The sequence below is a fragment of the Cyanistes caeruleus genome, chromosome Z, assembly GCF_971803275.1.
Source record: "Cyanistes caeruleus chromosome Z, bCyaCae1.hap1.1, whole genome shotgun sequence".
Classification (NCBI taxonomy): Eukaryota; Metazoa; Chordata; class Aves; order Passeriformes; family Paridae; genus Cyanistes; species Cyanistes caeruleus.
In genome coordinates this window covers 64,144,037-64,168,040 of record NC_141732.1, presented here as the reverse complement: position 1 = coordinate 64,168,040, position 24,004 = coordinate 64,144,037, and the positions used below count along the sequence as shown (strand labels likewise).

General features: G+C 39.4%; 1 protein-coding gene and 1 long non-coding RNA gene across 11 annotated transcripts in view; one reads left to right on the top strand and one right to left on the bottom strand.

The window, feature by feature from the left end:
• Window positions 1-7,769, top strand: LOC111941433 (uncharacterized). The gene is made up of 4 exons (XR_002870013.2): window positions 1-289; window positions 7,205-7,341; window positions 7,458-7,578; window positions 7,691-7,769. It is a non-coding gene; the product is annotated as an uncharacterized LOC111941433 (long non-coding RNA).
• A 13,355-nt stretch (window positions 7,770-21,124) lies between these two features.
• The window catches only part of SLC38A9 (solute carrier family 38 member 9), a 45,440-nt gene continuing 42,560 nt past the window's right edge, over window positions 21,125-24,004 (bottom strand). For all 10 annotated transcript variants that reach the window (XM_086866958.1, XM_086866963.1, XM_086866959.1 and 7 more), the window contains one exon: window positions 21,125-22,864. In XM_086866958.1, the coding sequence (XP_086723084.1) occupies window positions 22,699-22,864 (166 nt within the window). In that variant the 3' untranslated portion in view covers window positions 21,125-22,698. The remainder of the gene's footprint in view (window positions 22,865-24,004) is intronic.

The window sequence follows — 24,004 nt, the reverse complement described above, 5'->3', positions numbered from 1 at the left end:
AGGCTGAGGCGCGACCTGCCCTCACCTGCCGGCCCGGCCCGGCCCCCAGGGCACACAGGCCGTGGCTGCGATCTGGGAGGGAGAGGGTCGTTCCTCCGCGGAGAACACGAGGAGATTTATTACTATATTGTTATTGTTATTATTATTACACAAGGCAAAACTTGTTTCCACCTCTGGAATTACAGAATCCGTTAGGCTGGAAGGGACCACAGTGGGTCGTCTGGTCCAAGCTCCCTGCTCAAGCACCAAGGACAATCTGGCTCCTTCTTCTTGGTACTCACCCCTTTAGGTATTTATAGACATTGATGAGTTCCCCTCTTGGTTGTCTCTCTCTTCTCAACAGGCTCAGCTCTCAGTCTTTCTGTGTGAGTGAGATGCTCCAGTTCCCTAATCACCTTTTTTCCCCTCTGCTGGACTTCCTTCTTCCAGGAGCTCCATGTCTCTGTTGTGCTGAGCAGCCTCAAACTGGACAGCCTACTCTAGATGTGGCCTCACCAGGACTGAGTAGAGGGGCTGGAAGGGTGCTGGAAAATTGCAAAAAAACCCAAAACAGCTGGAAGCAAAGTTTCAGCCCAACCCAATCCACAGTGATCTTTTTCCTTGTTAAAACCTTTTATTTGGAAAGAAGACACTTACCAACATGAAGAAAATGTTTACTGCACAACCACATTTTTATTTTAGCACCATTAATGACAAACCAGACAATTTTATTCACCAGTGTTAAGGCTGTTGGGCACAAACATGTAGCTTCTGCTAGAGAGCTACACGTTTTGTGTAGCTGTGTTTTGTATGAGGCAATTGCAGATGGGATGAGTGGCATTTCCCACAGAGAACCAGACATAAGCTTTTCAGCCATTTCTCATGTATTCCACTCCCTAATTCTGTAAACAGCTTCACTTTGTACAATATCCTAACAGCTGACTGTGAGGTTTGAGGGATCAACAAGAGAGACAAGTTCTTGAGGTGGAAGTGCCTCACTGAATATATTGTATTCAGTGCTGTCTAAACTGTGCTGCCTAAAAAGGCACATTAAGTAGTTCCACATTAAATATATAAGGAATGTCTACATAGTAGCCTATTCAGGACATCCTGATTATATCTCCATGCCTAGGCATTGTCCCAGCTACATGTCAAAATGAACAGTTCTAGAGATTAAAACTACCCTTGATTTCTTTAAGTGCAGTGTAAATTAAAGAGCACATTTTCCTGTGCAACTGTGCTGGTATGGTTTCATAAATGTAGGAATTCCTCTTGTCTTAAAATGTATGAAGTAATGGAACAAATTGGAGCACAACCTGGCAATGAGAAGAACTGGGCTTATCTTTCTGAGAACTGCTGCTGAAAGAAAAGTGTGCAATCTGCTCTGCCCCTCACAAAGCTGGGAATTGTTCACAAGGTTTTAAGCCAGGAGTAGATAACATCCCCAAAATTGCAAGATGGTTAGAAAAACCAGAGGACAAGCAATGCAAACATTTCACACACAATTGCCATAATTGTTTTCTTCAACCCAAAAGCATCAGGCTAATCTTGTTCAGGCTGCAAACAGCCCCCTTGACCCACACACCTATGCAGTAAATTAGAGACCTGAGAGATTGCACTAATTGAAATGGATCTCTTCCCAGAAGAATGTGAGCAAGATAGAGATTATCCTTAAAAACACCTGCAAACTGAGTCCTAGCACAGCATTCACTGACAGAAATTAATCATGCTTTATTGTCCTGAAGTTTCTACATCTCTGTTTCACCCTTGAGATGTAGCTTGCCTGAGGGAAGAGGCATTTCTGCAATCTTGTACCAGAATTCAGGGAAGAAAGCAGTCACTGGTTCCTCTCCAAATTTTCCATTGCACAAGAGATACAGGCCTTGCTGCTGCAACTCTATTCCCACTACTTGGCTTGATAGGTCTTGGAAAACCCCAGCTGAGCATAGTTTGGGGGTATGGGGAGTAGTGCACAGTTCTAGGCTCTCAGAAGGATTTTCTGGGCCTTCTTATGTGGGCAGGTATTAACCATGGAAGCATACCAACCCAAGCACTTCCAGCCTGAAGTACTACTCAGGTTAGTAAAACCTTACATTTACACAAGGGCTGTGTTGGCCTAAGTACTGGCATCTTCAGATATGTTGTTATTCCATACAAAAAGGATGTTTTGGTGTAAACTGAAGAAAGAGTAAAAAACCAAAGCCTGCATAACTTTAGTACCTTTAACAAATAAAAGGGTGTCTGCAGTAGCAACAAACCCCAGGATGGCAGAAAGGGAAAACTGATGCTGCTTGATTAGAGAACATCTGGAGAAGGATCCATTCCAGAGGGGATGGATGTTGGTTGATTATAAACAGAAACAGAAATCATGTTCAGCATTAGTTGGAGGTTAGAGATTTTTACCTATACAACATGAATACCAGAGCCTCTAAGTTTCAGTTTCTCCTGGTACTGTGAGAGCTTTGTAGTGTCTCTCAGCTTCATGGCATTTTTACTGTGCTGGCTTTGCTTGGTCCCTCACAGCAAGGTGCTAACTACTGCCACGGCTCTTAGCCACTTTAGTGACCCAGTGAGATCAAGTCAGAGCCACTCATATGCTTAACAAAATGCTAAAGAACATTTTTGGACACAAGTAAAAATGAAGACAGCAGACAAAGATCATAATTTATATTGTCTCATACCTCTTAATGAGATTTACATGTTAAGTTAGTCTTAATATTACTCTCTAGAATTTAGACTCTTCAAAATATCTTCCCCTCTCACTTATTTTCTTGTTTAGTATAGTTATTTAGTTGGTTTGTTTGCTTGTTTTAAGAATGGAATCTTCTCCTTTGCTTAAGGGAGGGCAGTGAGCAGCTGCAAGCACCAAGACCAAGTTAAAGCCCTATTAATGTCTTTGTTTTCTTCTGTTTCGTCTACAAAACCTTTCTTCTTAGAAGTTTTGTGCGTACAAGGAGTAAACTCTCAGGAAGTTTATCATCAGCCTCTAGTGGTACTTGTGTGATAATTAATTAGTACTGACCCAACAGGACTCTTAACTGCAATTAACATTCATATGGATCAGCAGCTTTAGCAAATGACGGGACTTTCCCAGGCTTGTTTCTCTGTAGCTTGTTCTGGGGTAGAAGTCAATAGCTCTGAATGAGCTTTTACCACCAGGAAAGGGATGAGAGGGTCACTGTAGATAGTTCTGGGAAGCCATCCTCCCGGTGCTCAAAGAGAGAGCACCACTCCAACCATAGCACTCGGAATGCTATTAGGAAAGAGCAATCTGACAAATCTCACTATGACACATTCCTGAATGCCAGAAATCCCACATCAAAATGGGTAAGAAGAAGAAGAGAAAGCACGAAGTAAAGCAGAAAAGAAAGCATTTTCAGAGCTTGTATACAACAGTTTCAATGTAGCAAAACCAGAACACAGTATTTCAACATTTAAAAGGAATGATGAGAGAGGAAAAGTCTTTATAAACTACAGATCTTGAAAATCATGAAATATGTGGAGAAGGTTAAATGGGTATCAAGCATTCAGTACTTTGTATCAGCTAAGAACTACGGAAAACTTCTACAAGATGTCAGACCACAGGACTTTTTTACATCAGAATATTGTGTAATGTTTGCCTCGAGATGCTGTGGACACAAAATTACAAAGGAGCAAAGAGGCACTAGGTGGATTCATAGAGGATAAGTTGACCGTTAAACAGCGGATCCTGGAAGTTTCAGAAACATCTGATTTCCCACGTTTAGAAAAAACTGCTGGGAAACAGTCATTCCATAGCGTTTGTTTCTTAAACTCCCCCATAACATCTGCTTCTGGGCACTGCTGCACAGTTTTTGGCTGGATGAGTGACTTGAACTGAGTCAGGTCTTCATATGTTCAAAGCCAGTGTGCACAGTGTAACACTGCTAAATACATTAGTAATAGCAGAGATTAAAAAGTTCAGACAGATTTGTAATGTTCCGTCAATTTCAAACTCCGCAACATTTTTGTGTGGTTGTTTTGAGTTTATCTGTCAAAACCCCACTCATGGAGTAAGGAGGACAAGGAGAAAAGTCTGAAAAATAGCCCCCCAGAATTCATCTTTCAAGACACAGGATTTGCCTCTAACAAAATTGGATACTCTGCTATAGGAGATTAGAAACCTGAACCTCTTAAGTCAGCTGAAACCCCTTGCACAGAATGTTTCAGGAAACAGAATTTAGATTCTACCAAAATATCTTAGCCTCATACCTCTTCTTTTGTTTGGTCTGGCCATTTAGTTGTTTTCTTGCTTTGTTTTTAATAAGGGAGCAGTGAGTGATAAAGAACCCTTACATTTCTAATAAACAAAATATGAGGAGTTTCCTGTCTTGTTTTTAAAATTATTTTTTCCTTTAAATACAGATGACTCTTATTTGGGTTCTTAATCTCCACATCTCTCTTGAACTTTTCCCCAGAAGGTCCTGCTGTCAGGCTGACTTGAGATTGTCACCTACAGGCAGGTTCAGATGCGTGAAGGGTTCTGCTCCCCCAATTTTAGGTAAAAGTTGTAGACCATTCCCACATGAGATCTGTTTTAATAGAAAATACAGGTTATTTCTAAAGATTAGCCACAAAAATAAAGAATCAAGCAGACCTCACCAGTCAACACAACATATTTAATATTCATGCCCATGTAATGTGCAAAAATGCATTAAAGCCCAAGTATATAATTTTGTTTTTATTTTATGGTGTGTATCATACAGCCTCAGAGGATTCTATAGCATATTCTAAAAAAAAATACTTCAGGCTACGTCTACACAAGTTAATTAAGTGGGGCCAACAAACACTAAACAGGTACTGGCACATGATGGTACTAGATTTGTTAGCTCACAAATGGTGTTGTTCAGAACTATCACAGGCTGGGGAACATTCTCAGCAATGGCAATTTTGCATGCAGACATGCTATTTTGATAGGAAGAAAAAGCATCTGTGTGGCCATCAGCTATGCTCTAACAGCTGGCCTCAGGGCTAAGAAACATTGCCTGTTTGCTCTTTATTGGATTTCATTACTTGTTTCAATTTCAGCTATTGCTCTGAAGTAGAAGGAGACTCTGAAAGGAAGAATGTCTTTAGGGCATTCACAAAATGTTCATGTCTGAGTGAAACTTTTATTAAAAAGGTCTTACAATTATTGCAAATTGGAGTGATTTTGAGGGTGCAAAATTCGTGTCCTCTGGCATCAGATTTTCCTTTTGTTCCCTTTTTGAACATGCTTTCCTGTCAAAACAGTTGGCAAAACAAAGGTAACTCTGGCAACAGCCATACATCTCAAGAGATGAACTTCAATAGGCTAACCAGTTGCATAAGAAGAATTTGCCAATGATATATTAAGGGCACCAAGTTTTGACCCATTACACATCCAAAGTGGTAACTCAACCTCCTGTGCCTTGTTCTGTTCGTATTTGGATATCCATACATCCATTTCAACAAAGCAAAGAGGATAAGTTTGGAGGAATAAGTGTGCCCTTGCATATTTGTCCAGGTGTACTTTACTGGCTGATCAAAGGTGTGCATTCAGACTGCAGCAGATAAAGAGTCTTCTCTGCTTGGCAGCAGCAGTCCCACCCCTGACCTAACACCCTGTGCTTTAAACAGACAACAAAGTGCAGGGAAACCATTGCCAGACAGTAGCTCCCAGTCCTGTAACACTTGAGGATGGCCTGGATTACCAGTAGAAGTACCACTAGAAGTAGAGCATGGGAGTACACACAAGCAGAGAGACACAAAAAGAGGTAGATCTAGGGTTTTTTTCCTGGCCCAATGCTTGTGCTGCTGCTAGGAGGATGAACCATCTGACTGCTGCCCTTCAGTGCCACACATCTTCATTTATGTTAGAAAGTTTTCAGATCAGCAGTGACCCTTTACCATGCACATTTCCTAACACAGTGGATTGACCCATTACAGTATTCCTAAATTGTGTTCATCCACAGCTCACTCTGATGCTAAGGCCAAGCCAAATATGCAGAATGACTACAGAAATTCGTCTGTAGCAGACCTTTTGCAACACTATAAGTCACAGTGCTATGCTATAACAGTTATCAACTGTTGTAGCACTTATCAACACTATCAACACAGTTACCAAAAGTTATCAATGCTGGATTTGTTTCATCTCCACTCATGACTTCCTTTTCTAGATCTGAAGAAATTTATTATCAAGTTTATAGCATTTAGTTGTTTTTTCAAGAAAAGTGTAACTATATTGGATAAAATTAAACCTTGGACATATCTCCCTTACTGATACAATGTAGTTACAACAGCCTAACCATGTAAGTGATGGCAACTAAAAAAATAAATTATGAGGGTGCTTTCAAAGTGAAATAACTATAGACAAATTGTCACCAGAACCCTAAAACTGGAAGAATCAAGTAAAAACGAAACCTGCTTCAGTACAGACTGCAGAGCATGTTTATTTCTTGTACATCTGAATTATTTCTGTTAGAGCATGATCAGGGCCAGTTCCTGCTCAAAACACAATTAAGAGTGGAGGAGAATAGATCAACAGATGATTGCAACATTAATTATTTAGAATTCTTTGTCAAAGCATTATATGAGAATTTTTGGTCCTAACACAATCATTATCTAATGGACATTTTGCTTCTCCATCTTCTATAAAATAGTATTTGATTCCTTGAAATTGTCAACAGAGTTGAATATAAAAAGTCACAGCTGGAGCTGCTCCAACTTACAGTGTTCAGTTACTGAAACTTTACACTTCCTCTTAGTTTGCATTCTACACCCTGAGCAGGGAACGAGGGATTTCACTTTGCTGTCTTGTCTCTTTAAATGGATTCACCCTCATGCCAATAGCAGATTCAGTGCCTTAAAACACAAGTCAATGTCTCTTCTAATCTACTGCCAGAGCACAGAATGTCCAGATTATAATTAAGCCCTGACCACTTGGTATTTACTTTTATTACACTAATACTGTGAGGCCCCAGTAAGATTCGAGCCAATTGTGTTATGTGCTGTGCACACTCACAGCCACTGTCTGAAAGACCTCACAGGACATGGTGAGAGAAATAATTTCCCATAGCAGCAAAAAGAGACTTAATTTTGTTGCTGTTCTCCTTGAGGCATTAGCCCTAAGAGAGAAGAGGAATAAACCTGTCTCAAATGAGTCATCTGTGCAGATGAAAACATAAAAATATCTTCTTATCTCCTATTTTATCTTTTCCTTCCACATTGCTGCTTCTTTCCCAACTAGAATAATAACAACATAAGAATGAAGTCAGCCCTGGGCAGGGATGCTTTAGTGTCTGGAGCACCAGAAGCAGAGGAAGCAGGCAGGAGTCTCACTCGATGTGCTCTGGCTCCTGAAGTCAGAGCAAGCACTTGGCAAAGGTGAGGAGAAGGATTTTGTCAGAATAACTTTTATGGGACCCAACTCTTCCAGGAATTGTTTAAAATCTGCATAATGCTTCTGAGTGTTAATGCCTGTGTTGGGACATTTGCATTAGCAGATAGATGTGCAAGAACACGTGTTTCCAGACATCTGCCTAGTGATCGCATATCTGAGCAGTTTGCTGAAACTTGGTCTAAAGTCCATGAGGTCCTTGGGCTCCTGAAATGATTTCCAAGGTTTGTAATAAATTGTGCTGTTGAAGTGTACCATGGTTAAGCAATTCTTGCATGATAGAAACAATATGTGTGCACTGCACTAAAACAAATCTATGTTATTTTAACTTTCCAGTCTTCAAAAGCTTTCTGAAGGGAACACAGACATACAGAAGAATTTCATATGTATAGATGCAGTGAAAAAAAGAAGAAAATTTTTGCAAGGATGCCCCAAAATTATCACCCTCCCAGTACAAGACTAGTGAATGATACAATGCTGATTATGGTGCATTGAATTGGTAAGAAGTGAGGAATCACAGTGCAGTAAGACAAAGTCTCTAGATTTCTACAGAGCCCTGGTTGAACTGCTTACATTCCTCCAGCTAGGTCCATGATTTTTTAGCCATGTCAGAGGAGGGAGGACTCAGAATGTGCAATGCCACAGGGTTAAGTGGTGGTGATGTCTTAGAAGGAGAGGTTCATCTTCAGGCACAAAAGGCATTGCAGTATTGTTGAGTTTCCCCTCCTCCACAGGATTGCAGGATTGTGCCAGAGTGTGAGTCAACAAAGAGGTGGTGTGGGCTTTCAGGATCTTGGGGTTGAATGGGAATGCAAACCATGACCTAACATACACCATGTGTCTTTCCCTTCTTCCAGGAGGGAAAACCGTGTTCCTACACTGCAGGTAGGTGCTGTGAAGAAAAATGTCACAGAAATGTCACAGATACTACTGTTATGGGTATAGATTCAGGGCACAGATTCAGCTTGTTCAGTTCTCTAACAACATTATTATTGTTGTTGTTATTATTAAAATTATTAAATTCACAAATTATAGTCTATTATCAGGCTACACACACGCTGTACATACTTGTATGACTAAAGCAATCAAGACACATAAAAAGACCTTGAATTTGATAAAAATAGGCAAATGGGGAGTATCCCATCCCAGACTCAGCAGCTGGCAGAGGGTATGTGCTGCAGTCATTTACTGTGATCTTGGACTTTGTTTTGCTTAAGAGTCCATGAACTTGCGATAACTTTTACTGGAGCATCCACGGAAGTACTCAGGAATGAGTATGTTTTTTACTGCCCAGTTACCTGTACTCTTAAAAAAAATTTGTAACCATGAATAGATATAAATTCTGTGTGGTGTTTTACACTGTGTTTCTCAGCTTAATAAAATATAAGAGGAAAGCTATAGAAAGAAGGGGGAGGGTGCCTAGTTCGAGCATATAAAGGCAGGTCTATAAAGCATGTTACACAGTTGAAAAGTGACATGCAGTTTTAAGATTATATCTGCCAAGTATGTTGATGGTATGGCTTGTGTTCTATCAAGTCATTTCTACTGTCTTTGTTTGAGAAGTATGAACTAGTTTTATACAATAAAAAAAAACCAAACCAGTCCTGTTTAGGAATCAGACATCACTTCTGTATAGTCTTTGTCTTTGACTTTGTCACATGTAAAGACAGCTGACAGAATTGGTTCTGTAAGGCTGTAGTTAGGAAGAACTCTGTAGATTGTAACACTGTTAGTCTGCTCCACATATGTATTATGGAAAAAAAAGGGAACTCAGTTTTCCAAATCTCCTATTTGAGTCTTTTACCACTGGATGTGGGCAGGACCTGTCTGCTTCCTGGCTGTAATTCAAGGAACATTTAAGCAAGGGACAGACAGCTCTGGCTATTCCTGCTCAACCACATCAGTAAGAGACAAAGACTGGAGAAACCCAGTTTTTTTGCATCTCACTTGTTCTCACCTGTGAGGTAGGCTCTGAGCACTCTCATGACCCCAGGGATGACTGCAGACACTGGAGGGCTGGGTCCCAGACATCGTGAATACATCGAAGTGCTGATATCTAAAAGGCCTGTTAGGCATAGAAGACTGTGAATAAGACTCAGCACTGAAACCATCACAGACCTGTCAGTCTTCATCTGAGAGCCTTCCTAAGTGTTACTCATCTTTGTTGAGACTTGTTTCTCAAATGCTCAATCCAATACAACACATGTAATTGTTTGCAAGATGGGAACCTTCCTATTTGTCTGCAGTCTGCTTTGAGGACAACCTCACTGATTTTTCTTGCACTTTTATAATTTGGAATATGCTGTATTTAAATGGGGGCTAGGGAGAAGGTAAGGAGAGCAGGTGGAGATAGACTGTGTACAAATGTGCATATATGTGTTTATCAGATTAAATAAATATATTTTAATAGGTTAATAGGAGAAGAATAATTCAGTTTCATGCTAAATTTTAATATAAGAAAAACCCCTGAGGTGTTGCCATGAATATGGCATTGGTTAGATAGAACTTTCTGCTGTCAGTGCAGTTCAGAGTCCTGACTGAATCCTAACGCTCCAGAGACAGATGTGCAGCCCTTAAGACAGAAACAACTGTCAGTGGGAGAAGAGAAAGGAAGCAAAGGAAATGCAGAGGCATCTCCTGGCATGCTTAGTGCATGCAGAGCTCATATGTGATTTTATCAGCATTGGTGTCTAGTCTTGCAAGAAACATTTTGAAATAGAACAGTGGAGGAGTACAGTACACACAGTGGTGTGGAGTGAGAAGTGGGGGAGCTTCATCTGAAAGCATCAGAAAAGTTAGTTCAGGAGCAGAGGTGAAATGCTCAGTGGGTACCTCTAATTTAGAAGAAAATTAGTGCAAATTAGAAAAGTGTTTAAAATAATATTTCATGAGGGAAGAAAATACTGGATTGCATTCTCTTTTTTTGGAAACAGGAAGAAAGGTGACAGAAATGGATTAGAGTATTACAATATGAAGATTCTGGATAAACTAACTCTGCTTTGGCCCTTCAGGCTTTCTCAAATAACATGACAGAATATCTAGCATAAAAACATGCTGAGAAAGGTTCAGATTCCAGAAACACAGTGACTCATGCAGTTCCAAAACAATGTTACAACAAGTTGCTGTCCAAATTTCCTGCTGTATTACATGTAATGCACGTTCAGTGGTGCTGCTGGCACACTTCCCTCTGAGTCAGTATAGAACCACTGCCCCAATTCAGTTAGGTGACCACTGTGCAGCCGGTGCTTCTGTCATTGCCAACAGATGTGAAACAAATGCCCCAGTTCCTTGTAGTCCTCAGGATCCTTATGCAGACAGCAGAGCCTAATTAATCTCTGACATAGTGACCACGTATGAAGATAGACAACTGCCTTCTGTGTTTCGGTGCCCTTCCATCTAATTACAGCAATTTTCAGTTGGATTAGCATTCATCTCTGGAAAGATGGACTCTAAATTAGAGAAAGAGAATGGGAAGTTGGAAGGGAGTTTCTTTATACATTTTCTATTTGTTTCAGTACCTAATACAATTGTATTACGTCTTAATGCTACATGTCCTTTCCCATGGACCCTTCTTGCACTATGTTTATCAAGCTCTTACAAACACAGGAAGCCATGTGGAGAGGTGAGAAGGAAAGTTTAAGCAGAAAGAATGACAAGTACTGGCCTTGACCATATCGACACGAGGAGATTCAGTGATGCCAGGGAAAAATATAACTTGTCTACTCCACAAACCCTGGAGTAATCCTCCTCCATGGTGATTTCTCTCTGTTCTCTTTTTTCTAGTCTGGGTCTTACTGGGAGACAGGCCTTTCAGCCTTTGGGAAATCTTGACCTATGTAGGTGTTTACTGCAGCTTTGTAAATGAACTAGAGGAAAGGGTAATAATAATAAACAATTAACAGCATTGAGCCTGGACTTAAATTATCATGGTCCTATCTGTTGAAAATGGAAAAAAGTAAGAACCCTGAATGCTGTAACAGGGGTCTCCTCTAATCTTTAGATGCCATAAAAAAATATAAAGGAAGAATAGCAAAAACTGTTTTGTTTTTCTTTCCTTTGTGTTGTGGAGCTGGTGGACCCCTTGAATAACATCACAAAGTTTTTTGTGCCTTCCTAGTAAAATTTTTGCCATCTGTAAATGCCACTGTTTAATGTCATGTGGAAATCCAGAAATAAAAAATTGTATCCTAAAGGCAATTTATTTGAATTGATGGTCTGGCTTGAAGGAGTCAAGTATCAATTTCTCCCAGAGCACATTACCTGTCTCCTGAAAAAGAGTGTGTTTTTCAAAGGTTAGATGTTGCCTATTGTATGCCTGAAAACACCTTTGTAGTTTTGCATTGAGACAAGATGGTATTTGAATCTGGTGGAATGCTTTACATTTTCATATTGTCTGAAGGCTGGAAACTCACCAGAGGAGTAACAGAGATGACAGTAAAAGTACAGTTCAGTCAATGGAAAAAGAGATAAAAGCAATTGTTGAGACCCACATTTTCTCTAAAATGTTTCCCTTCCACCCCCACCCCATCCCCATCCCTCTGGGTTTTTTAGGTTTGGTTTGGTTTGGTTTTTTTGCTGTTGTTTGTGGGTATTTTTGGCTTGGTATTTTTTCATGTGGAAGTCTAGACGTCTTTTGTGGAGATGTACTGATCTGCAGGGTATGTGGTACAGGGTCCCAGGGACAGCTCCAATAAGTACAGTTTGATCCCTGAATGGACTTCAGATGTAAATATGGAAAATGTAACAGCTTTTCTTGGCTGGAACAAGAAGAGTGACATGCCATGTCCTTGCAGCTCTGACTAAGGTTAATTCACTACAACATTTCCTACAGTATTTCCTTTCCTACAGCATTCTTACTGGTAAGGTCAGAATTCACTTTTCAGTAATGATAATTTCCAGAGATTTTACTCTTGGAGATACTCCCTCCAAGAACCTACCCTGAATGGCAGTGACACAGTACTGAAGAGGAACCTAAATATTGTCTTTTTTAATCTAGAACTAAAGAAGCCCAAGAGAACCAGATAATAATCTGGTTTAGTCCTGTCTTGAATGATCCAGGTAACTTCTTACAACCATTCATTTGTTTTTGCAATGACCTTTCTATAACAACACCCTTAAAAAATCTAGTATTAAATCAGACAGGCTAAATTGTGAATAGAGGTACTGAAAGATGAAGGAACAACATGGGGGGCTTTTATACTAGTGCTTAGTTTCTGTTTCTGCAGGAACAGGATCCATAATGTTTATTGATGTCTGGAGATCTCTGGGTGTGTGCAGCCATACTCCGATGCACAATAACTGGAAAAATTGTTGCAGCCTTGGAAAAGATGAGTTTTCTTTACAATTACAGTGAGTTTAGGCAACTGCAAGACACAAACCTAAGATCACAGCTGACAACACACCAAATAATTAGGGATGCTCTACCTTGTGGGATATATAATGAGTTATATTAAATAAAGAGTTATTCACTCACATTACATAAGAATATTTGTGTACTCCATTTAGTGACACTAAAAAAAACCCAAACAACAAAACAGAGAATAATACAAATGCAAATACCTTGGAAAGGAAAATAAATAAAAGCTGTAGAATAAATAGTGCCATAAAAAGTGGTAAAACTGTTGCCAGAGACCTTCTAGCCTTTTTCACAGGTTTACAATTGTGTTTGATCCTCCTTGTTTGGTTTCTCATGGGACCCTTGTCCAGCTTTGTCATTCTTTATTATGAGACTGACTTCAGTCAGCTGGTTTGTAGCCAGTTGCACTATTAATAAACTGGCAAGGAGATCAGAAATTACTGGAACTATTTGGTCATCTTGAAACTAAAAATGAAAGACTACTCCAAAATTCTTGAAGGCAAAAAAACCCACTCTTAAAATGCTTTTTCTATAATAACTGCTTCACAGCATAAAAAGTCTACAAAGTTCAGATTGTTTCAGTTTATTTAGTGCTATGTTGGCCTTAAAAGCTGTAAGGAGTTCCAGCCAACAGAAACTATCTCTTCCAAGAGGGATTAATTTAATATTAGCAAATAAAAATGCATATTGTTGAGAATCCAAACTTTTAAAGGTGTAGAAATAATTTATTAAGGAGAATGACTTTTTGTACCATATTGCCTACAGCATTCTACGTTACACACTGCATTTGTCCTGTAAGGTTTATAGTCTAATGTAGAGCCATTAAGAGACTGGGTAGGCTTTTGCTACATCAGCTACACAAGAACAGTGTGTGATGTATTTGCGTGTTTGACTGCCCCACTTGCGGGTTTTTTAAGAAATCCATCTTTCCTTTGCTGAGGTCATTCACTTACGGCTTTACAGTTCTAACCTCACTCCACAGGATTAGTAAAATACTCCCCAGGAGTATGTAGTGACTGGCTGACTGCTTTTGAGCATCTGGCTGATGAGACCTTCGTGAAATTTGGGAGTATTTTACTAACATTCTTGTGAAGATGGAAACACTGATACAATGTTTTTCTCTGTCTTTGCACCTCTAGGTTTTTGGGTGGAACTGCACATGTCCTGAGGTAGTTTTGCTACCATGCTATCTTTCTATTAATTTTCTATTATCTCTTGTACAGCTTTGCTGTGCTCAGTAAGGCATTTTGAAAATCCGCAAAATAAGAACAGCAAAGCAGTCCGTGCAGTTTCACCAGTTTTAGTGGAGATTATCTATTTGGCAGCTGGAGGTCACCCCCCTCAGGTGTGTCTGGAACCTGAATACAGGCTGTATCTGTGTTATGCCCCATGATGCTCCCACCCCTCTATTGGCTCCCCTGCCCTGGCCCCATCTTGCATCTGCTCAGGCCAGGACACACATGAGCTCAATATCCCTACAGCTAGAAACAGGATGTTTCACTATTCCTGAGAGCCAGGCTGCCAAGCTGACTTAAGGATGATTTAGACTCATTCTCTTGGTGGACTGGGTATCAAGGTGACAACTGGAAACAACTGGTCACAGCTCAGCATGGCAAACTTCATGTCCAAAGAGTACCTCAGGGGTTCAAGCTACAGGGCGTAGGTGCATGTTATTGTGCATGTTGTGTGTCAGTGGTGCCCTCTCCAAAACAGGTTAGCATCAGAATGTCTTTAGACTCCCAAAGGAGACTTTCTGCTTGAGTTGTGCAGGTGAGTGGCTCCTCTGAGCACCCTGATGGGCTACACAACTGTCCGTTCACCTGCTGAAGGACTGTCATCAGGAGTGCCAGCACAGGGACAGCTGGCAGTGAGGGAAAGCAAAACTGGACTAGTAAGTCTAAAATGTAGTGTGATATAATGAACAAGCGATGGGGCTGATGGAGAAGGAAATGACAAAAAATGGATTTCTGAGTCTTCCATGACTTCATATATACTTTGGCTAAACATTTTAAAATAAACGTGGTCAAAAAATTCACAGCTTCTCTCCAGCTGTCTGTTGGCTTAAGGTTTGTGGCTCTAGTCAGCAATGAAGAGAGTAAATTGCATGGAAATTCACAAAGAGGGAAGATCTATTGAAGCTCTGTGACCATTCCTTACAAGTGTTTTTGAAGAGGACAGAGTGCCCTTAGTGGGTTTTTTCTTCCCCAGAAATACATGACAACATCTACGCACAACAGATTATTCACCAAATTTAGCAGTTAAGCTTGGTGCATACTTTCCGTGTGGTTCAAGTGCTATAAAATACTCCACAGAGAAATGCTACTGACAAATAACTAACATGCAAAGAACAAGTTCATGGGGGCCCACAATGCAATGACACACAAATCCCAGAGTCTGAGTAATTTTTTGCCCAAGGAGTCAAAACAAAAACCAAGAGCCATCCTGGAATGACACAGAAAGCTGAGGGTACTTCAAAAGTGTATTCCTGTATGAGCTATCACTACTTGAAAAAACAAAAACCAAACTAAACAGCACCCTAACTCCCCCCACAAATCCCCCTTCCCCCAAAGAAATAATTTGCACTTCCCACTTACCTGCTTATGTCCTGTGTTTTACTTTGCTGCTCACAATTTAGTGAGTTTTTTAAAAAGTAAATTTATTATTTCACACTCGACAATACAGCATGCAAACTGTGATGCAGGTCCAACTGCATCTGAGTAACAGCTGCTGAAGTATACCCAGATCCTTGCATGGAAAGTGAAGTCCTGCTGTTTCTGATGGAATCTTCCCTTAACTGCCAAAATCTTTTCAAAAGCAACTTCTCCAAGGGCTGAACCAGTGCCCACTGAAAGCAAAGGGAAAGATTCCTATTGATGGCAAACATCCCAAGTAAGCCAGAGGTCTAGATTGCCTTTGCCAGACAATTTTTGTTTATGTGCATTTTGATGACTTTTAAAGCTTCTGTTTTAGTAGTTGCCCTTCATATGGATCTTACCATGTGATTCTTTTCCAGATACTTAACATACTGAATAAAGTGAGGTTGACGTGTTTCTATCCCTGATTCAATAAAGAATATAATTTTATCACATTTATTTTTATGAGAGCTGTTTCAGTCAGGGTGCATGGGGAAGCATATGCAATGTTTAAACATTCTGCTGTCCAATGGCCTGATTTTCCCTGTATAAACACATGGGATGAAGGTAAAAGACTCAGTCATGTGTTAAAGAAAACGATGTGCCCTCACAATAAAACCACAGAAGCCAGATTTTTCACAAGTTTACTCTATGGTTGAAATTTACTTGCAGTTTGTCCTCAGAGGTAAGTATAGACATTCCAGTGCAGATGGGGATTCTGGAATGAAATGGGACAGTCTCCTAAGCTCTCAGGGAAGGTGTGGAAGCCTGAGGTCATGTACATTCTCCTTTGATGCCACTAAATGGCAATTTATTACCAAGGTGCAAATCAGGTGAATAAAGCTGTCTGAAAGGGGTTCATTGGGGCACGAGTTATGTATGAAAACAGACAGGAAAGGAATGAAAAAACATGCACCTTTAGGTAAGAGTTTATTTCTGGAGAAGTTCTAGCCCATCATTTATTGCAACTGCTACAATGGGGTAGCTGGCTACCTGCAGAAAGTAGTATAAACATGTGCACTCAGAGAGCAAAAACTGTTATTCTTTCTATTCTTCTGTTATTCTTTAACTAGACTTGTTTTCTTCTATTGGAGTAGAAGCAGGAGCAGTCCATGCAGTTGCAACTCATATTTTACATATTTTTATAGACCAAGTTTGTTTTAAGCCATATCAGTTTGTTTTAAAAAATGCAACACCCTCCTGCCTCTGCATTAAGATTAGCAAATTGTATTATGTCTTTGATACCACAATTAATTATTCAAAGAAATCACAGTTAGCTAGAGTTTTGGCTATAGAGTTTACCCCTAACTTTGAACTCCTTTGGTATAAAGTGTATCACGAGGACAGACAAGATGACACTTGAACCCTGTAAAAATAGGGAGCAGGGGGCATCATGAACACTGAAATTATTTCAAAGGCTTAATGAAACTAGGAACGCCAGTTCCTAAATCTTGGGAACAGCAGTCAGGAGTAATCTGCTCATGGCAAGTTTCACAGAGGCAGGATATGATCTTTTGCCTGTTGTTGTGAATCTGGCTGTACCCTAAATAGCAGCTATATTTCCATAACAGAGGACTTTAGTCATGCAAATCCTCCCCCTCAGGCCCAAGGATGGCAGACAGGATAGTGAAATCCAGCCTTCCCTTAGTAAAGAGTGTTACACCTCTACAGGAGAAGAAATGCAGAGCAACCATGAGCTGTTCCAAATTCCAAACACACAAAGCCAGCACAAAGTGTTCTGGGAAATCATCTTCACTGTCTCTGCCACTCTGTATCAGCCAGATCCCTTGAACTCTTATGCTGGAGTAAGATAAAGGAATGTACAAGAGCTTGCCTATGCTAAGTTGGGCTCTTATTAAAAAATAAATAAAATAAAATAAAATAAAATAAAATAAAATAAATAAAATAAAATAAAATAAAATAAAATAAAATAAAATAAAATAAAATAAATAAAATAAAATAAAATAAAATAAAATAAAATAAAATAAAATAAAATAAAATACATTACCTCTCTTCCCATGATGGACTGGTAATTTGAATACCCTGTAGTAATTTTGTAAATCAACCTTCTTTTGCTCTAAGAGAAGAAGTCAGATGGGTATTGGGGACAATGTTTCTCTTTGTGGCATTTGGTATCTAGCCTGGTACTCAAATGTGTAGGCATTTCTCCTCCCCTCCTATTGCAGCTGAATGACTTTGCTGTGCTGATTTGAAATGACCTGACTAATCTCAACTTCCTCTAACAGTTTAATGAAATGTCAGAAGTTAACAAGGTTCACAGAATTGAAAAAAAGGCCATTCAAACAATGATGAAAAGAAACACATGGACAGCAGTTTTTAAACAGTTTTTGGGCTATTGGAAATGATTAAATGAGCTTCAGTCGAGCTGCAGTACAAACATACTAGGATGTGACCAAAAAAAAGCTGCATTTTTCATCTGGACTGTTTAATCTATTTCAGGATTACAAAAAGGAGGTATATAAGAAAAGCCATAATCAGGTAAATTTGAAAAAAAAAAAAAAAAAGGAAGAGACCCCCTCCTGCCCCTCTTGGATTATCTGGTGTTTGGAAATACAAAACACACAGCAGCACTAGTTTCACCATCTGAAATTACACGAGGCAGAGGTAGCAATGATCTGGCAAGCTGAGTCCTGCTCCTTTCCAAGAGAAGTTTAATGGTGTTCTCAAGTGCAAAGGAATTGAATACACTGATCAGGGTTCCAATCTCACAGAATACCAACTCGGGAAAAAGCTTACACTGTACTCCCCCTTAAGCACGGTACAATGAGCTAAACCAAACATGTAAGTGCTTTGTCTATCATTAGTATATTACTTCCTATTAAGAAGCTATTGAAAACTCTACTAAAATAGCGTGTTTTTTACTAAAGTCAGCTCCCAGATCTCCTGATCTGCCCACAGGAATTAATTTTTGCTTCCAGCCGAAAGAAAGAGAGACACTGTTTTGCTGGTAGCAGTACCAGTTATGCCAAGCACTAATCCTTTTCCCGTTATTAATTTTTCCTCTGGCTGGTATCTTCATATCTGTTATAAAGGTGACTGATGTTTAGTCTGAAGCACAACACTCTGTAAGGCAAAACCATGCTTTCCAGACGCTACCATCTCTCACCTCCCTCGCTACCATTTCACTGCAGAACCTGGAGATTGCAGCATCACTCTGGCTCCTGTACACAGGAGTTTCTAGGACTTCCCATAGTGCAGACTGTATATCCTAGTTTTGACTGTCTCACTACTCCTGGAAGTCTCTCCTCCTCCCCATCACAGCTCCAGCTGTGATGTAACTCAGCTATACTGCTGCTGCCTCTCAGCTTTCTGGACAGACACGGATGGATGGATATAAACTTCGTTTAGTAAACTCTGCGAAAGAGTTTAATCAATCTTAGGGCTGACTACATGTCCTTGCATATTAACACTTGCCCAGAGTCGAGCACTCAAGGTTAGGAGATGCCAGGTTAGACCAATAATGGGAAACAAGTGATCTGGCAACCTTTGGACTCTCAAGCTGACTTCCTATGGAAAAAAAGGGTTCTGTGAGCCTGCAAACAGAAGACAACTCTTGTGCAGATGACTTCTCTGGTGGAGAAGGGAGCAGCCTGGAGGTTGGGTATGCAAGCTATCAACATGACAAAGAGCACAGTGTTGCAACCAAATACCATTATCTTCACATATTTTCTGCACAAGGCCTTGGAAAGGCTGAACCTTAGAAAACAGGCAATGTTACACAAAAGATCCTCCCTGAGACCCTCTGTTTACATGATGCAATGTTTGAATTCCAAATGCTCTTATTTGCTGCACTGGTCATTTGAGATACATGATTTAATTCATTAGCATTACATTGCCAATCCAGACAGAACAGGGGAAAATTATTTGTAGGAACAGATGCAGCTCTGAGACACTGGAAGAACAAAGGAAAACTGAGAGCCAGTAAGCTTAGAAGTAATTATGAAGACTACTAAAAGCTGAAAGGAAGAATCTGGGCAACAATAACATTACAAAATTATGCTAGGCCTTTACAGAGTAGGGAAGGAGATTAGTACAAGCATATAGGGAAGGTAGCCCTTCTTGTGTTGTAAGAAAAGACAGACTTAAAAGTTCTATCATCTGTCATTGTCTTTAGAAAATACAACTAATTCTGTTCATCACAATGCTCCCATTGAAAAACTAATCCCTTGGCATCAGTGCTCAAGTGTGTAATAACCTACAGACATGTCCACAAATTCACCACACAGGCATGTTCACAACTGCTCTTGGAGCTTCCTGGGAATTCCCCTGGCTACTTATGCTTTGGCAGTGTCTGAAGGTCATGCTGGGTTAACGCCTTATGTATCTTGGGATCTGGATTTTAACATGATGTTATCAGCATAGAGGACTGACTGCAGCTGCTCAAACCTCATGCAACAAAAATGTCAGTTTGCATCACTGAGTTATCACAAAATACAGAGGGCTGGATTGACAGAGCGAAATGAGTTAGGGATGGTGCCAAACAAGGAGCCTGGTACTGTTAGGAAGAAAACCTTACATTCTTAGTCAATACCCAAAGCCAAAAGTGTTTTACCTCATGGCTTACTTCAGCAAAGTTCAAGTGTAAAGACAAAATTCAGTATTTCCAGCAGAAATTATTTTTCTTCTGTGAGAAGGTAATAAATGATATTTCACAATACACTGCTGGGTCCATATATTACCTTCTTTGCTTTGGAAATCACATAATGGTATCCTGGAACACAGAACCTAAGGAACTGAAATTAGCTGGCCAGCACTCCAGATGAAGTATGTGTTTGTAAAGAACTACATTTTGTACTTGTACAAAAAAAGACACTGCAATCTACTTCTGGTCTTTTGGAGCATTTAAGATCTAGGTTTTAGGTTAAATTAATTTAAATTAAGTTTTGGACATTAAATTTTAAGATATTGTTTAACTTACAATCCTGACTAAGATGAGAATCCCTGAAAATGCTAATCTACTTACACACCCCTGACTTGCTTCTCATTCTTGTGAAAATCTCAACTGCATGTAGTAAAATTAAAAAAATACTTTCTTATAAGAAAGTGTGCTTCAGGGGATGACAGTATAATGAAATATTTGCTATCACTCTAATGTTTACCAGTTTGCAATTCAAATCAAAGCTTTTAAAGGCTTGTGTAAATAAACAGTGCAGCAAGAATCTATCTCTGTAACAGAGAGCTGAAGCAGTCTTTTTAAAAAAATGTTCTAGAAGGAATAATTTCCTTCTAAACTTTAACTCAGTCATTGTACATTGCACAACTGAAAAATGAGACAGATACAAGATGCAATTAGGACACTTCACCAAGAATTCTGTCTTTCTTAGGAATTTCTGTTGACTGCTAGATCCTAATAGAATTTAATTCTGCTAAAATCAGTGGTATTTTACCATCCATTTCAATTATGAAGATATAAATAATAAAATCATATACAAATGGAACATGGAAGAATATAATCAAATTTAATTACCTGCATTCATCAGAGTTTGTACCTAAATTAAGCACTGAACCTATAATAAATAAGCACAATAGCTTAATGTGAATAAGCCAACAATGCTAGGCAATCTGTGTCTTTTTGTCCTTTCCTTTTGGTTTTCAAGTACTTCTCTTGTAAGAGTCTATGCAGGATAAAATGACCAGGAAGGGGCAGATAGCTCTCTCTAATACAGAGCAGATGATGGATATATTCTCCAATTCTGATTTAAAGGCACAGAAAGTTTCACAAGGAAAGAACAATTTGAAATAATCACAGTATTCTGCAGATAGTATTCCAAACCCATATAATCTTTATTTCATACAAATCAAAGGATATTTAGGAAAGTGAGTATCCTTTACACAGCTTGAGGAGCCTAAGTAAAACAAATGGATTTACATCATTACTACAAAAATTCACACAATTTCCCAGAGAAACATGGTAATAACCTAGGTTATGTTTTTCACTGTCTTTCTGATGAAAATATGAACTCTTACCCTGCAATATAATTATCTTTCCCAGCTCCTACTTCACAAACATTGCACCACTCTAATGCTTTTCCTCTTTTACTTATTTTGGAATTTAGTATTGCTCAGAGCTCTCTTTCAGTTATTCTACATTTGTTGATTATTTAAATGCACTGAAATTCTGCACAAAGAGGAGGTTCTACTCTCTCTCCAACCACAAAAATGACATCCCACTTGTGTCTGGCAACCTAATTACTGCATGTTTTGGGTTAAGACAGAGAGTTACAGCAAGTAGATGAAGGAAGGTGTCTATGTGCTTATGCATGTACACCCTCTTAATCTGTAAACAAGAAGTAAAAAAAAAAACCCAAAAAACAGCCCCACAACACAATCTTCCAAGATTCTTCCATCTTCTGTTAAAAATTATTTAAAACCTAAATTCTTTTACTTCATCCACGATTCTGAAGAGTGCTGTCTTTGTCTCTCTGCTCACACCCAAAGTGTCTAGAGTAACATAGTGGGGAAGTGAGAGACCACCAGAGGAAGACCCTACAAGGGCAGGCCTGTGAGGAACAAACGCTGTGTACACCATGCATCCATAAAAGCCACATGCAACTCCTGACAAGACAACTTCACAGCACATAATAGCCCAGTAACAGAGTTGAACTGAGGTCAAGCCTGGAATACTAATTTTAATTGTCTTGTTCTATTTTTTTTTTTATCCTCCCGGCTTTTTTGTATTGTAAGATCACAAATAACTTGTGTATATATTGGTTCTGAATAAAACACTGAAACATGAGTTTATTGTTTCTCTATGTTGGAATTTCCTAGAGGAAAAATATTGCCAAAACAATTTAATAGTGTATTCAAAATTAAGAGTGCATTTTGACCCAAGTGACAATAAATTAACCTGAAAAAAAAGAGGAAAGACAATAAATTCTTCTTTTTCTAAACAAATCAGGAAAATAACTGCAACAAAAGAGCATTTCAAAGAGCCACTGAACAATACTGAGAAAGCATGTCTGCTAATCAAGGTAAGGACAGTTCATTTGGAGAAAGGCTTCCACAGCTTGAGGCTGGAAGCTTTTTGTTTGGAGAAATGTGCTGTAAAAAATTAAAATATTTAAACTTTGTTAATTTTTGATGTATCTTGAACAAAATGAGAACTGTATCGCTCGAATCTGAACCATTTGACTTCTCATAAACCTGTGTTTTCAGAGAAGCAAGACATGTTTCCTGTAAAGCACTTAAAAGATGTGTTTCAAATTTGTTTCAAAGGTGCAGCTGTTCTCAAGATCCTCACACTGGGGACGGTTCTCATGCCTCACAGTGTTGCTCAAGGCTGTTGCCAAATATCGCAGTACCACTTGTGACAGCCACGGGAGAAGGGGGAGTTTTCACAATAGGAATTGTGCAATCAGATTAGCCAGTCCAAGGAGGATTATAAAGATGTGAATGATCAATGCAGGCCACGTCAGCTGCCCAGCACGGTGCAGGGAGATCATGTAGATAAGTGATGGATACACGAATACGAAGGCCAGACCACATGTTGCTCCAGAGTATCTGAGGAAAGGGAGGGAAGAGGGGAAGAAAAAAAGAAAAAAAGGAAAGAATGCTTTGCATTTATTCTTATTTCTTGTTGTCATTTCCTCCTGCCAAACCAATGAACAATCTGTATTAATACTGACTATCTGCAATTGCTAAACATAAATTTCTGTTCCTTGCTGAACTCTACCTCTTTCACTAGCATTTAATTATCACTCTCTGTGTTGTCCAGCCCCCTTCTTGACTGTACCTGCACTCTGACATTCAGGTTTTCAGTCACATCCTGTGATGCTGTTGGGGACCAAGTCCCTTACTCAGACTTTCTCTTCTCTTTGGGAAAAATTGTAAACACTTAAGAGAAAGAGACTGTGCATCCTCTGCTGTCAGAGGATCCACACATCCTTTACTGTCAGAACCTCACTGTACCCCGGAGATCTGAGAACACACATTAAAGCATTTATATATAGAAATGTTCCTGAATCTGCAACTCTCATTTTAATTTATTTAATGAGCTTCTAGCAAGTCATTCTCCAGACCTAAAAGGAACAACATGCCCTTACGGCAACATGATGAACCACAGCAACGTAAACATTTAACTGTTCTTTTTCTAACCTCTCCCTTGCTTACAAACATGTTCTCATTAATTTCATCTACTAAGCAGCCAAATGTTACTAAGTAACAATGTATTTTGTTTCATACATCTGAACATTTCTTTCAGAGGAAAGATCAGTCTAACTTGCAAACATTCAAGTTAGACTGTATAAAGACAATTTATCTGCTGGAAATGCACTGTTCAACATATTTGGGTAGTATGCACAATATTAGAAGAGATTAGAATATTAGAATGTTGGAAGAGATAAGCACCAATTTGCAAACAGAGACATGTACTGCAAAATGTTTAACCAAATTAGATTATCAGGAAGAAATTCATTCCTGTCAGGGTGCTGAGACATTGGAACAGGTTGGCCAGGAAAGGTATAGATGGCCTGTCCCTGGAAATGTCCAAGGCTGGGTAGGATGGGGCTCTGAGAAACCTGGTCTAGAGGAAGGTGTTCCTTGCCCATGCCAGGGGGTTGGAACTAGGTGATCTTCAAGGCCCCTTCAAACTGTAAGGTCCATTCTATCATTTTAAGTGTCAAGATGACAATGATTAACTAG